Genomic DNA, 13,259 nt, shown 5'->3' on the forward strand with positions numbered 1-13,259 from the left:
GGGCTGGCTCAAGCGTCCTACCATGCTCTGTTAAACATAATTGTCAGTCGTGGTCTTGCACAGCATATGGCAGTAGCATGGTTCTTGTGACACTATGGACTTGAAGGTTGTATAGCATATGTATTAGACTGCATGTGTACACGTTGATATCATTACCTCGCCAGGTCCACTGGACACCTCTTGGACCCCCCAGCTGCCGTAGTATGTATCTGCAGTGTTTTGGCTCTCGGCCGTGACTCGCGTGAAGCCGCGGTTGAGACGACACGTAAACCGGGACAAAGCAAACCCCCCAAAAGGCCCGCCTCAGCATCGCAGTATACACGCACACACACAAGCCGAACACGAATTATTTACAAGGAAAGGAACAGAAAAAGTGCTCCGTGCGACCGGATATCAGGTCTACAGTATGTGGTCTTCCCAAGATCATAGCCTACCAAAAGAGGAGGGCAGCGGGCAGGCCCAGGGCAATGGCCAGCGCGGGTCGCAGCGAGAAACCAGCATTCTCGTCGTCTTCGTCAGAGCTATCGGACGAGGAATCCGAATCAGAGTCCGAGCTACCGGCGGTGTTGGTGCCGGGACGGTTGACCTCGCCATCGTCCAGGGGCTGGACAGCCAGGTCCTCGATAATCTCCCAGTTGGTGTCGTAGACGGTGTAGGGGACGTCCCAGTCGGAGATATCAATGATGCGGCCCGAGGGCTTGGGGCTGATGCCGTCGTCAATGAGCTCCTTGACACCAGGAGGCATGTCCGGAAGGGTAAAGTTGCTGTTGAAGGTGCTCGTGCGGATGAGGGAGCGGGAGCAGGTGGGGGGCTTGGGCATGCTTCTATCGGGGCTGGCACCCTGAAGCTCCTTGAAGTCGAGCTTGGCGAACTGGCCGGCCAGAGTACGATAGTCCTGAAGCAGGTGGGCCGACTTGTTGTTGAAGACCTCGACAAGGCCGTAGTTGTGGTCCTCCTGGCTGTATTCGTAGACAAGGCCGCCGGAGAAGACGTCGGTCATGTTGGGACCATAGATAGAAGCAACCTCGGTGAAGAGGCGGGGCGGAGACTCGTTGCAGCCATACTCGGAGAAGAAGACGGGAACCGAGGTGTTGTGGAGGCCATCGACGAGATCGTCAAAGGTGGAGCGCTCAAAGTCGGAGTCGCCGCACCACGAGTACGAATTCAGACCGAAGAGATCGACGCGGCTGATATCGTCCTCATCACCGTCAATGGCGCACTGGAGGTAGTTCCAGGTGTCGAAGAGAACGTTGCGAACATCAGCGGCGGAGTAACCCACGGGAATCTTGCGGTCGGAATGTTTGGCGACGTAGCTCTTGACATCGCGGGTAAGGGCGCGCAGGTAGGGAGGCACATGCTTAACAGTCTCCGGGTTGTCAATGACCTCGTTGGCGGAGAAGAAGAGCAGGGTGTTTGGATAGTTCTTGAAGGCCTCGACGATGGCAAAGGTGCGGTTCAGGTACGAGGCGTAGTAGCTCGTCCAGGGCTCAAAGGCGGAGAGGGATTCGCCGACCAGCGGCGAGTTGACGTCGAGGAGCATGTACATGCCGGCGGCGTTGAAGATGGATGCGCAGGCATCGTGGTTCAGATCCGGGTTGAGATTGTAGACACGGATGGCATTGACGCCCAGGGCCTGCATGAGGGCGGCATCGCGAAGACAGACTTCCGGGATGCTAAGGGGATCGTAGCCGTGTTCGGGATTGTAGCCGGCACTGCCATTGATCTGGTAGTCAATGCCGACGATTTGGAACTTATTTCCGGTGTCAGGGTTGACAAAGGCATTACCGCGAAGCTCGAGAGGCGTGACGGCAGCCGCGAGGGTCGCACCAAGGGCGACAAGGGCAGAGGTAAGCTAGGAGTAGCGCAAGAGCGGGTATAGTGAGCAAGAGGTCAAAGTAAACGCAAGAGAGGATATGAAGGTATAGTAGAGGGAAGGATTGGCGGTTGACTGAGCAGCTGTAGTGGATAAAAGTGAAAGGAAGAGGAAAAAGATCATCCCTCGCATTATATCCATGCAATACAAGCTAGCTAGCCAGCTAGACACTTCTGAAAATGCAATGGCAGGAGTAATAAGTAGGTAGACAGATAGCAATACTTACAAGCATGGCGACAGCGTGCGTTCTACCTGAAGCTCAAAAATACCGGCTTATATGAATCCGAGATTCTTGGTAGCAAGTGACGTGTTGTTTTTGGTGTCGCGCTGGTGCAAGATGCTGAAATCCGGGGTAATCGACACTTATACCCAGGAGAAGTCGAAGTGCAGTTTTGAATGAGTGACGAGAAAGAAACGATGCCGCGATGACAAACGATGGTCTGGGCTGAGCGAATAAACAAGGAAATAGGTTCCCTCTGCCTCAAGACGTCACCGGTCTTGACAAGAGTCGGGTAAAAGAGCGACGATAAGCTGGTAATCCGGGGAAACGGGGAAGGGAGAAGAGGAAAAGGGGAAAATAGAAGGTTAAAAAGGCGAAAGACGCGCAAAGCCACAAGACATAAGGCAAGGAAGAGGGGGCGAGGAAGAGGATGAGACCCTGGTTGGTTGTGAGGGTGGTTGCCCCTGGTCTCCTCCTTCCTTCCTCCCCTGACATTTGCGCTTTCCCAATTTCCAAAATACTGCATCGTGACTTCCGTCTGAGTGCACCTCAGTCTCGGCAGTATCTAGCCGAAAACGTTATAGCCAATGAAACGTCGCCTAATTTTATGCAGGGCCTGTCCTGGGCTTGGCACGCTGCGACGCAACGGAAGTGGCACGTATTGACATTGGATGCCAAGCAATACGCCAAGGCCACCATGAGCCCAACCCGCAATCCTGATATTACAGACAGTACGAGTAATTGTTTCATACTTACCTCACATGTGCGTTGTACTCAGTACGTTGTACGAATAAAGGTACGTACCATGAACTTGGTTTCATGATCCACACTCGGTAATGACTTGTACCACCTTCCAAAGTGGAAAGGCATGGCGAGAATATCCACGATGTGGATGATCAGTGGAAGGGAATAGACCGAGCCGCGTTTGGTTGCCTTGCAGTTTGATCAAGAACCAAACCTTTGTCCCAATACAAAACTTGAATCAGCAAAGGGCCAACTCGTTGAACTCGTCGATGCGTGTACTCTGGTTACTTGCGCTCTTCCTTGGGCTGAAGAGCTCACGTCAGGCTCATGGCTTCGAGTCCTCGTCGCGGACCGTTATGTTTCCCGTTTTTGCATTCCGGTCTGGAGGCCAAATGCAACCCTCGGCGGCTCATTGATGCAGAACCAAGGCGATGGATTGAAACGCTTCAGCTTTTGGTTTGTTTGTTTGTTCGTTCTTTTCCCCATCATCTGCGCTCTGTCTGTCCCGTCTTCCGTGACACCAGCGCAGCGCAACGCGGACTTGGACATCCAGATCTGCATCAAGCTGGACATCGTGACACACGCTATGTTATTCCCAGTCGAAGCCAAGTGTCTCCCACCTTCTTCCTCTCCCTCTATCATTCTGTAGCGTGAAATCCATGTTGCGGAAGGACTTGTCGCTCGTCCCGCCAGGCGGCTCGCCGGGTGGTCGTCACCCTGTCCGAGTCTTCTGCCGCCGACCCGCCCTTACCCCGGAGAAGCGCCCACAAGTACACTCCATGGTAAATAGTGTTGGCTTGCTCGTCTTCCTCGTCGTCGGTATCCTTGCTGATATACACGTTGCCCAAGAGGCCGGATGCAATGACGCACTAACGAAGAAATGACAAGTTAGGTTCTTCATCCTCTTCAGACTCCCATACATATATATTCTCGTCTTGATGTAGACTTACCAGTACCATGAACGGGAGGATGGCGATATAAGCCCAGACGATACCCTCCTATTTTGTGTGCACCCATTAGTGAACCTAGTTCACTCACACACACACACACACACACAAACCGGTGTTGAGAGAATTCAGAGGTCTCCTCGTACCTTGGCATTCTGGGACAGCGCAGCCAGCTCCTCGGGTGACATTTGAGACAAACTCGTCAAGTTACCGTCGGTAGGGCCGACGCCGATACCGGCAACGTTGTTGAAAACGGTTGTCATAACCGTCAAACCTATGGTACCTCCGAGCGGCTCCGATATCTCACTCAAAGAAATCACCGCCGCGATTCGTTTCGGAAAGTAGGCCATGCCATGGAGAGGGACTGTTGTGAAAACATATTTGGTGTCAGCAGCAGTTTTGTCTTCCAAACTATTCGTTCCTGAGTTGGCTGTGCCGTGACTCCAGTTGGGGAAACCTACCGGGCATGAAGCGCATGCCGATGCCGACACCGGTCAAAGCCATCATGGCGTAAACAGTGGGGTCGTGCTCCCGCCAGAGTGCCCAGGCAAGCACCCCGATGCCTATCAGTTCGATGACGGAGCCGAGGAAGATGGGGTGCCATGTCTGCCGAGGGTACGAGTTGCAGAAGAAGATGGCCATCCAAACACCAACTTTGCACACGAGACGGTTAGCCAACGCGGAAAGAGAGGAGCCGATGAAACATGGAAACACGGGGAATCATTGTGCGACTGCGTGTTCCCGTTCGATGTGACGTCTTACCTCCCAGGCCTGGCACGAATAACAGGAGCTGTCTACCGGCATCGCCCGCATCCAGATGCTTCACCATAGTGAAGTATAGCGTGCAGAAATACAGGACCTTGTTCGATGCGCAAAATGGGTCGTCAGTATAATTGGTACGTATATGTAAATAAAGCCGTCGGATGCCACTAACCGAAAACATGGCCATTCCTGTGGCAAAGGAGGCGTAGAAGAGGAGACCAATGTCGCGATTGGATATGACTTCCCAGGGGATCATGGCCTGCTGCCACGGAAACTTTCGCGCGAGCCTGTTTCCAGGAGTCATCTCATATTCCCACCACACGAACGCGGCGATGAGGAGGACGCCAGTGATGAGCGGAACCAGAACAGCGGCACTGGCCCAGCCGTAGGATGCGCCAGCCCAGGTGAAGCCCAGGATAAGTAGACCGAAGCCGAAGATGGAGAGGACCTGGCCCCCGACGTCGATGGTCTTGAGGCGGTGGACAAACGTGGTACGGCGACCCGTCTCCGCCGTCTCGTCCAGTTGCGGTATGGGTTGCGGGCCGAGAAGCTCCTTTCGGAGGACGATAAAAACGACGGCCATCCCGACCAGGGCCACGGGCAAGTTGATCCCGAAACACCAGCGCCAGTGCGTCTCGGTCAGGTAGCCACCGATGACGGGGCCTACTGCGTAGGAGCAGCCGCCGACGATGGAGAAGATGGACCAGTTCTTGGCGTCCTCCCGGAGAGACACCTTGTCGGCGACGATGGCGCGGATGACGACGTTCATGCCGGCGCAGCCGATGCCCTGCAGGGCGCGGCCAAAGAGGAGGAGCGGGAAGGCGTCGGTCGGGGCACCGGTGCAGATGGCGCTGCCAATGGTCACCATGAAGATGCAGGCCTGGATGGCGACGTGGCGGCCGAAGATGTCGGCCATCTGGCCCCAGAAGGGGATGAAGGCGGCGGCTGTCAAGTTGAATGCCGAGACGATCCAGTTGAGCTGGTGGACCTCGCCAAAGTCGGAGGAGATCCAGGGAAGTGCGCTGGCGATGATGGTGTAGTCGAGCGCTGACAGGGTGAAAGGGAGGAACAGGCCGAGGATGATCTTCCACCGGTATTTGAGCTTGCTGCGGCGCTCAGACTTGCAAGTCGCGCATGGTTGGGGTCCTGGGTCTGAATGATGGCGGCATGGCGTCCTTTTTGGCTCTTGCGTTGTTGCTGCCGCTTCTTCTGTTGCAGTTGATGCTGCCGTTGTTATGGTGCTGTTCTGGCCCATGATGCCGATGCTATGTAGGTTGTAGCATCCGGAACCCCGCCTGGGTTGGGAAGCTAGCGACTGATAGGCCTTCCTCCCCAGAGGGAACGAGACCATGACCTTCGCGTATTAATCTCGCGATGGTGCGTCTAATGCCCCAAACAGTCGTAGCCGGGCGCGGGGACGGCTATGTTGGACAAGTCAAAAGACAGTAGACTAGACGCTTACGTTGTATGGGATCGGGACAGGTGAGGTGCCGAGACAGAGGGTCCGGCCTCCTACTTAAGAAGAACACTTGACGGACCGAGGCTGCCTCCCTAGACAGGACGCAGAAAGGGGAAACCCATTCGAGCTGGGTCTTGTACACCTCTCCAAGGATTAAATACGTTAGTTTGTATACAATATGATATGACTGGATAAGGATCGGCAGTGGACCCGCAGGTAGAGGTACTTTAAAATACAAGCGAAATGCTAACATCACGATGTATATATACTTACTCAAATTTTCAGCTCCTCGACTCAACACCATTAATAGGTAGGTAGTCTGTATCACCGCCATCCCTCTTAATACCTAACCTAAGGCAGGCGTACGGGAGGCTAGGGGTTAATAGAGGTTATCGTGAAGAGCTTATTCTGATAAATCTGTTAATATCTTTAAATACGGATCGTTGAAAAATTTGATAAAGTTATGACTGATTCAAGTTAGAGTGTTTTGGCCTATACGTTATACGTTGTATGTGGGCAGGAAGTGGTGATGGCTTCAGATGTCATTTACCTGATTGACGTTAGTCCCATGCTGTCATACTGTTTTGTATCTCTCCATATAAATTAGTATGTAAAGATACCGATCGGCGCTGTAAACCAATGATCGCTTGGGTTGTGGAACCAAGTCACAAACTAACGTATTTAATCCCTGGAGAGGTGTAGTTGTCCATGGCCAGCTTGCGCGTCGCCATGCGACTTTGAAACTAGTTCATCTCCTCTAGTAAGAACCGTACGAAGGCCGCGATGACCTTACTGGTCCTGCAGGATGCTCAGCCTCAATTTAATTAGGGGTCCTGAAGGATATGCGCTGACTGCTGCCATAAGAATCGTCAGGAATGGGGATAGTTCTTCCGAGGGCAGTTCATTTGTTGGTCGCCGGTCGAGAGGCATCCTAGGACGGGAGAATGCCCAATAGCAATGACAATGTAGGGTGTCAGAGAGCTCGAATCAGTTGCCAGATAGGGTAATAAATGGGGCAGCCAAGCAGTCTCTGCACGTGGTAGAGAGGCTTGGAGCTCCAATAGGTTGCATTGTACGACGTACGAATTTGCGATTCTGTGTGATTTATGACGATCAAGGGCTTCAGCGAACAAAAAACCTCGCATCTCTAGGCTCAAGCTGATGCGCAGCTGTGCTAGCGGGGAGCGCGTTGGAAGGCTCGAAAAGTTGGCGTGGATGGGAAAATGCGGGCCACGGATATTTCCCATTCGGGTAAGTGATTCGAGAGCAAAAGTACAACGTACGAAGTAGTGGTGGACTCGACTGTCTTACTCTTGCAAAGCACAGCCCTATGGCGAGTTGGCGTTGCACAGAAGGGATTTCATTGTGACAGTTGGGCCTCCATGTACTTCGTAATTCGGTGTCTCACCTGACCTGTTTGTCCCGCCTCTCAGAATCTTCTACCTACACGTGTATAAACACGTCGTACTGTGTACATGATTTCGGGACCCAGGCAGTGATGTCACATCGACACACGTTGTCCTACGTATTACCGTAGCTCGTGGAAGCCATCCCATCCTTTACCCGACGCCATGGTTCATCTCAATTCTTTTCGGTATTTTGTTCTTGGTCACATCGCCTGCTCTTCCAGGGTAATAATACGCCGGGGGAAGTACACTAGAGCCTTGCGTTGTTCAATATTAGCACTCGAGCCTGAGCGACAAAGCGTACAACGTACGTAGAGACAATATGCCGCATCTAGTGTACTTGCTTCGTAATGCTTCGGTGGCCTCTTGTGATAGTCCAGTCACATGGCTCGAGCCTGAGATGACCCGGACGTCTCATCCCCATTTCGCCACGCATATCCTCCAACTGGAGAATAAAGAGTTGGGAGTGTGCACTCAGTAACCTTAAGAGGCAGCCACTCCTGTCCTTGGCGTCAAATTGCGCTGCGACATTCGTTGGCGAATCGCCGTTTCCGTCGACGTACAAAGTATTCGTATCCCAAGAAGCAGCACATCTCTCACATGTCATCGGCCCCACGCTTCTACTGAGTAGGTACATGACCGGTCTGCGCCGCCCCCTGCTGTGTAGAAAGTGGATAATGGACGGCGGAAGGAAAACTACGTAAAAACCCCCATTTTAGCCGTCAACACACAATGGTGGTATTTGTCGTTGGTCGGAACGAACGGAGGCTATAATGAGGGGCCTGATTATCCTTCTTTGCTTCTCTTTTTACTTCGTACATCTTTCCCCATCGACCTGGCTTGCTACGCTTATTTGTTCTTCGAAATCGGACCTTGACCGGCAAAACCCCCACCCACGCCACGCCGTTCCATACGGTTTAGTAGTGTACCTAGCTAGGTACGTCAGGCTAACACGTGCTTCGTAACGATTCCGGCAACCGTTTTTAGGCATGTACATATGTACATACCTACTTTGTACGTGCTTCTCTCATCAACTTCCGCCCGTCCGAGCACCGTTTCCTCTCCGGACCACACCGAACAACACTCACCACGACGTAAACTCCACGGACCCCGTGGGGTTTCTTGTGGGCCTGTCTGCCTGTCTCTCCTTCAACTGGACAGGACCCGTATTACTGCATTCTATTCCAAAAGGCGCCTACCCACTGTCACCCTTCGGTCTTCATTTTCCTATCTTGCCTACCCGCTACCCACCAGCGGTTGACGACCGACGTCTTCCAGCCCTAAGACGTGATACCCGCTTCTGGCTCTACCGACGCTACTGCACTACATGCACTATCGCACAGGCGTTACACCCGGTGAGTGCCCCATGCACCCGGCTCCCAAGCCCTGCTAACCCACCGTGACCATGGCCTAGTTACTACTCCGTTGTCGGTTTCTCGGTGAAGTACGGAGCAGACTCGCTGCACGTCATCGCTCCGGACCATTTTATACATCTTGACACAGGTGTCTGATATTACCGAAAGAAGAACTCGCCTTGCGTTCTGAGCTCCATTCCGTCTTTCGTAAGTCGCAGCCACTCTTTCAATACCTGCCTCTTGTGCTGTTCCCCTACCAAACTCCCCTCGGCATTTCATCATCGAATTCGAGCATCGCTTCCCGGTTCACATGGGTCAGTGACCTGCCGGGCTTGCGGATGAGCTTCGACTCGGTCCCTGAATCTGCCACACCTTGCCCACCCCCTTTCGGTAACCCCAATCATGTGCCCATCCCCGCCTTCCACCACGAGATCTAACGCCCTTCTCTCTCACATGTGAAGGATGCTCGAGTCCAACTTACACCTCTCTCCCCCCAACCAGTCTCCTAGTCATGTCCTAGTCCCACTTGATCCTCCCCTTCTCCCATCTCATCGCACTGCCTTGTCATGAGCTTATTCCCATTCCCCGGGTCCCCTTCCTTACCCCCGTACGACCGTCCTTATATTCCCGGTGAGCTCCTCTCCATCGGGCCCGTCCCTGGGCCACCCTCACATCCGTCGATGCGAGAGCCCCTCTGCCGTCATTCGCACTCATTATCCTCGCATATCCGACATTCTCCTCGTCTTGACCTATTTGCCGAGTTTATCTTGCACGCATGTATATTAGTTTCAAGTGATGCCACCTTACTATCTTCATAGCTGTCATTACTTCTTCCGTACTGCGTTGCGTGGCTTGAACATTAGCACCAACGTCTCCCCTCTATACCGTTGAAATACCACAGACGGACTGACTGACAGCATGCCTACTCAAGTCCGCATCTTTAGTCGGCCCAAATCTATCGACGAGACCTTGGCAGACTCCATCTCGGCCTCGTCCGTGCCTCGGTCCCTCCCCATAATCTCGGAGCACAGCCGAGAAGGTCCCCTGTCTTTCGAGTACCCAAAGCTACCTACCAACAGCAACAACGGCGCTCAGCGCATCGCCGGCGCCAACGGTACGGACGGTACCAACGGTGTGGCAAAGCGCACAACCACTCCCCACATGGCTGTCTATGATGATAAGCCCAAGGAGGGCAGCGTGACATACGCCTTCCAGGACAAGCTGCCGCAGTTGCCCATCCCCGTCCTCGAATCCACTTGCCAGAAGTACCTAGCGGCCCTGAAGCCCCTCCAGACGGCGCGCGAGCATGCCGAGACCAGATATGCCGTGCAAGAGTTCCTCAAGCACGACGGCCCCGCCCTTCAGGAGAAGCTACAACGATATGCCCAGTGCAAGACGAGCTACATCGAACAATTTTCTTATGATTCCTATCTCAACTTTGACAACCCCGTCGTCCTCAACCTGAATCCGTTCTTCTTGCTGGAAGATGACCCGACACCTGCGCGAAACAATCAGGTCACTCGCGCCGCATCCCTGGTCGTATCTGCCCTGGAGTTTGTGAGGGCCGTCCGGAGAGAAGAGCTCCCGCCTGATAAAATCAAGGGAACCCCTCTGTGCATGTACCAGTTCTCCCGCCTGTTCGGCACGGCTCGCGTTCCGACCGAAGACGGCTGCCAGATCGTGCAGGACCCCGAAGCGAAGCATATCGTTGTCATGTGCCATGGCCAGCTTTACTGGTTTGACGTGCTCGACGACAACTCGGACCTCATCATGACCGAGAGGGACATCACCATCAACCTACAAACCGTCATCGACGATGCGGCCCAAACACCCATACAAGAAGCGGCCAAGGAGGCGCTAGGCGTCCTGAGCACAGAAAATCGAAAAGTCTGGTCGGGACTCCGGGACGTCCTGACGCGGGAAGAAGGATCGAACAACGCCGACAGCCTCAACATTGTCGATTCGGCCCTGTTCGTCCTCTGCCTGGACTACACCGAACCCGCCGACGTGGATGCCCTGTGCGGCAATATGCTGTGCGGCACGAGCCAGGTCGAGAGAGGGGTCCAAATCGGCACCTGCACGAACCGATGGTACGACAAGCTGCAGATCATCGTGTGCAAGAACGGTAGTGCGGGCATCAACTTTGAGCACACCGGCGTGGACGGCCACACCGTCCTTCGGTTCGCCAGTGACCTTTACACTGACACGATACTCCGCTTCGCCCGGACGATCAATGGCCAAGCGCCGACCTTGTGGGCGTCGGCCAGTCCGGATCCGTCCAAGCGGGACCCGGCGAGCTTCGGCGACGTGCATACCACCCCACACAAGCTCGAGTGGGACATGAGCCCGGAGCTCAACATCGCCGTCCGCTTCGCCGAGACCAGGCTGGCCGACCTGATCGAGCAGCACGAGTTTCGCACGCTCGACTTTCAGCACTACGGCAAGAACTTCATCACCTCGACCGGTTTCTCGCCCGACGCCTTCGTGCAGATGGCCATCCAGGCCGCGTATTACGGGCTCTATGGTCGCGTCGAATGCACGTACGAGCCGGCCATGACCAAGACGTTCTTCCACGGCCGCACCGAAGCCATCCGCACCGTCTCGGACGAGTCGGTCGATTTCGTGCAGACCTTCTGGGCCGACAACCCGGCGGAGCAGAAGGTCGAGGCGCTGAGGAAAGCCTGCCAGAAGCATGTCGACAGCACCCGGGAGTGCGCCAAAGCCCAGGGCTGCGACCGCCACCTCTACGCGCTCTTCTGCGTCTGGCAAAAGTCGGTCGACGATGAGCTGGCCAGCGGGTTCAGCTCCAACGGCTACTCCAGCTCCGTCGACGACGACTCGGAGTCCCTCGTGGGGAGCCCGAGCAGGCACTCGGAATTTTCCCTCGAGGGCATCAACGGAGGGGAACAACAACAACAACAACAACAACAACAACAACAACAACAACCAGCCACCACAGCCACCTGCACCGCCACATCCACATCCACCACGACCAGCACCTCCCGCAACCGCAGCATCCCGCTCCCGCACATCTTCGCCGACCCGGGCTGGGACAAGCTCAACAACACGATCCTCTCGACCTCCAACTGCGGGAACCCGTCGCTCCGCCACTTCGGCTTCGGCCCGACCTCGGCCGACGGTTTCGGCATCGGCTACATCATCAAGGACGAGAGCATCAGCCTCTGCGTCTCCAGCAAGCACCGGCAGACCAAGCGCTTCGTCGACACCCTCGAAAGCTACCTCCTCGAGGTCCGCCGCATCCTCCGCATCACCACGCGGCGCGGCTCGGGCCCCGAAACCTCCGTCGGGGCCAGGTACAGCCGCGCCCGCGAACTCGAGACGGCGTCGGAGCGGCCCAAGACGACCGTCGCGCATCGCCTCAAGTCGCGTGGCCGGCTCATCAGCACCGACGGGACCAGGCCCAGTCTCCACCGGACGTCGACGGGCACGCTGTCGCCGACGGAGGAGAGCTCCACCATGAGCGACGACGAGTTGGGCGGATGTAAGTTGCTGATTTTTGATGCTTAGATGCTGGTCCGGTGTCGTTTGCTGACTGGCTGTACGAACAGACGGGTTCTTCGACGCGGGTATGCTCCTACAGGCCCTCAAAGCCCGTGGTCAGAGTCTTGATCCGAACGAGGCGAGGCCTTCGGAGCGTGCGGCGGCGCAGCAGGCTCGCCGTAGGGAGGTGGGTAAGAAACTTCGGCTGATTGACTACTAACTAGCCTACACGCACATTATGAATTGTTGGGTCACTGATTTGGAGCTCAGCCTGCTACGTGCTATGCTGCCTGCATCTGCATTTTCCATCGTCGAACTATATATGGCGTGCCTCTTTTATTTATGTTGTCATTTTCACTTTTTGATTGTCAGTCTTCATGATATATAACGAGATAGCGTTTCATCTCACCAGTTGGTGGAATTGGATACCCGTTTGCTTAGCCGCTTGAAACGCCTGAGCCCAGACTTGCCCCTGACTGTCGACTAAACATTTTCGTAGGTCCGGACAACTGTGGCGTGCCAAGTTGGAAATAGGGGCTGCATCATGACCTGTATGTGTTCATTGAAGCAAGTCTTTGCTGTTCTGCGGGAGTGCCCAACTCGAAGAAAAACAAGCAAGCGGGGGAAATGAGAGTGAGTGCATAGGACTCCAGGGAAATAGAACTCTTTGGAGCCCTTATAAGACCTTCCCTTGTGTTAGTCTGTCACATACGACCATACCCACTAGAAAACTCGGGATCCCGTCCGCTCTCCCATAGATAAGCTAGTGAGGGCCGGATTAGTAGTTGGGTCGGTGACGACCAGCGAATACCCGGTGTTGTATGTTTTTGGTGTTGTATTTTCCTCTTTTTTTCTGTTTTCTTTTTTCCCTTTTGCCTCTTATTCAGGGGCTATATAAGAGCCTCTACACTCTTGCACTGGCACATACGACCATACCCACTGGAAAGCTCGGGATCCCGTCCGCTCTCCCATAGATAAGCCAGTGAGGGCCG

At 54.6% G+C, this 13,259-nt stretch overlaps 5 protein-coding genes across 5 annotated transcripts; 1 reads left to right on the forward strand and 4 right to left on the reverse strand.

Moving 5' to 3' along the window:
• Positions 1 to 25: 25 nt before the first annotated feature.
• On the reverse strand, positions 26 to 2,814 carry ACRALDRAFT_1039077 (glycoside hydrolase family 72 protein). The gene is made up of 2 exons (XM_071015121.1): positions 2,100 to 2,814; positions 26 to 1,852 (listed from the first exon to the last, which is right to left on the reverse strand). The coding sequence occupies exons 1-2, from the start codon at positions 2,103 to 2,105 to the stop codon at positions 431 to 433; spliced, it is 1,428 nt and encodes a 475-aa protein (XP_070878783.1). The 5' UTR covers positions 2,106 to 2,814; the 3' UTR covers positions 26 to 430.
• A 661-nt stretch (positions 2,815 to 3,475) lies between these two features.
• On the reverse strand, positions 3,476 to 5,801 carry ACRALDRAFT_1026476 (uncharacterized protein; the record flags this gene model as incomplete). Its single annotated transcript, XM_071014795.1, has 6 exons — positions 3,476 to 3,706; positions 3,788 to 3,835; positions 4,012 to 4,148; positions 4,246 to 4,437; positions 4,547 to 4,643; positions 4,719 to 5,801. 6 exons carry the CDS (start codon positions 5,799 to 5,801, stop codon positions 3,476 to 3,478), a joined length of 1,788 nt encoding a protein of 595 aa, XP_070878784.1.
• Positions 5,802 to 5,929: 128 nt separating this feature from the next.
• ACRALDRAFT_206143 (uncharacterized protein) lies at positions 5,930 to 6,339 on the reverse strand (the record flags this gene model as incomplete). Its single annotated transcript, XM_071021974.1, has 4 exons — positions 5,930 to 5,967; positions 6,009 to 6,138; positions 6,216 to 6,251; positions 6,307 to 6,339. The coding sequence occupies 4 exons, from the start codon at positions 6,337 to 6,339 to the stop codon at positions 5,930 to 5,932; spliced, it is 237 nt and encodes a 78-aa protein (XP_070878785.1).
• A 201-nt stretch (positions 6,340 to 6,540) lies between these two features.
• On the reverse strand, positions 6,541 to 8,232 carry ACRALDRAFT_206142 (uncharacterized protein; the record flags this gene model as incomplete). The annotated part of the gene is made up of 13 exons (XM_071021973.1): positions 6,541 to 6,576; positions 6,626 to 6,651; positions 6,679 to 6,740; positions 6,799 to 6,986; positions 7,042 to 7,100; positions 7,144 to 7,307; positions 7,376 to 7,408; positions 7,467 to 7,472; positions 7,569 to 7,661; positions 7,692 to 7,824; positions 7,910 to 8,006; positions 8,047 to 8,070; positions 8,143 to 8,232. 13 exons carry the CDS (start codon positions 8,230 to 8,232, stop codon positions 6,541 to 6,543), a joined length of 1,011 nt encoding a protein of 336 aa, XP_070878786.1.
• Positions 8,233 to 9,927: 1,695 nt separating this feature from the next.
• Positions 9,928 to 12,487, forward strand: ACRALDRAFT_2094679 (uncharacterized protein; the record flags this gene model as incomplete). The annotated part of the gene is made up of 2 exons (XM_071022677.1): positions 9,928 to 12,268; positions 12,336 to 12,487. 2 exons carry the CDS (start codon positions 9,928 to 9,930, stop codon positions 12,485 to 12,487), a joined length of 2,493 nt encoding a protein of 830 aa, XP_070878787.1.
• Between the last annotated feature and the right edge of the window lie 772 nt (positions 12,488 to 13,259).

The sequence above is a fragment of the Sodiomyces alcalophilus genome (assembly GCF_042370955.1).
Source record: "Sodiomyces alcalophilus JCM 7366 unplaced genomic scaffold ACRALscaffold_1, whole genome shotgun sequence".
NCBI lineage: Eukaryota > Fungi > Ascomycota > Sordariomycetes > Glomerellales > Plectosphaerellaceae > Sodiomyces > Sodiomyces alcalophilus.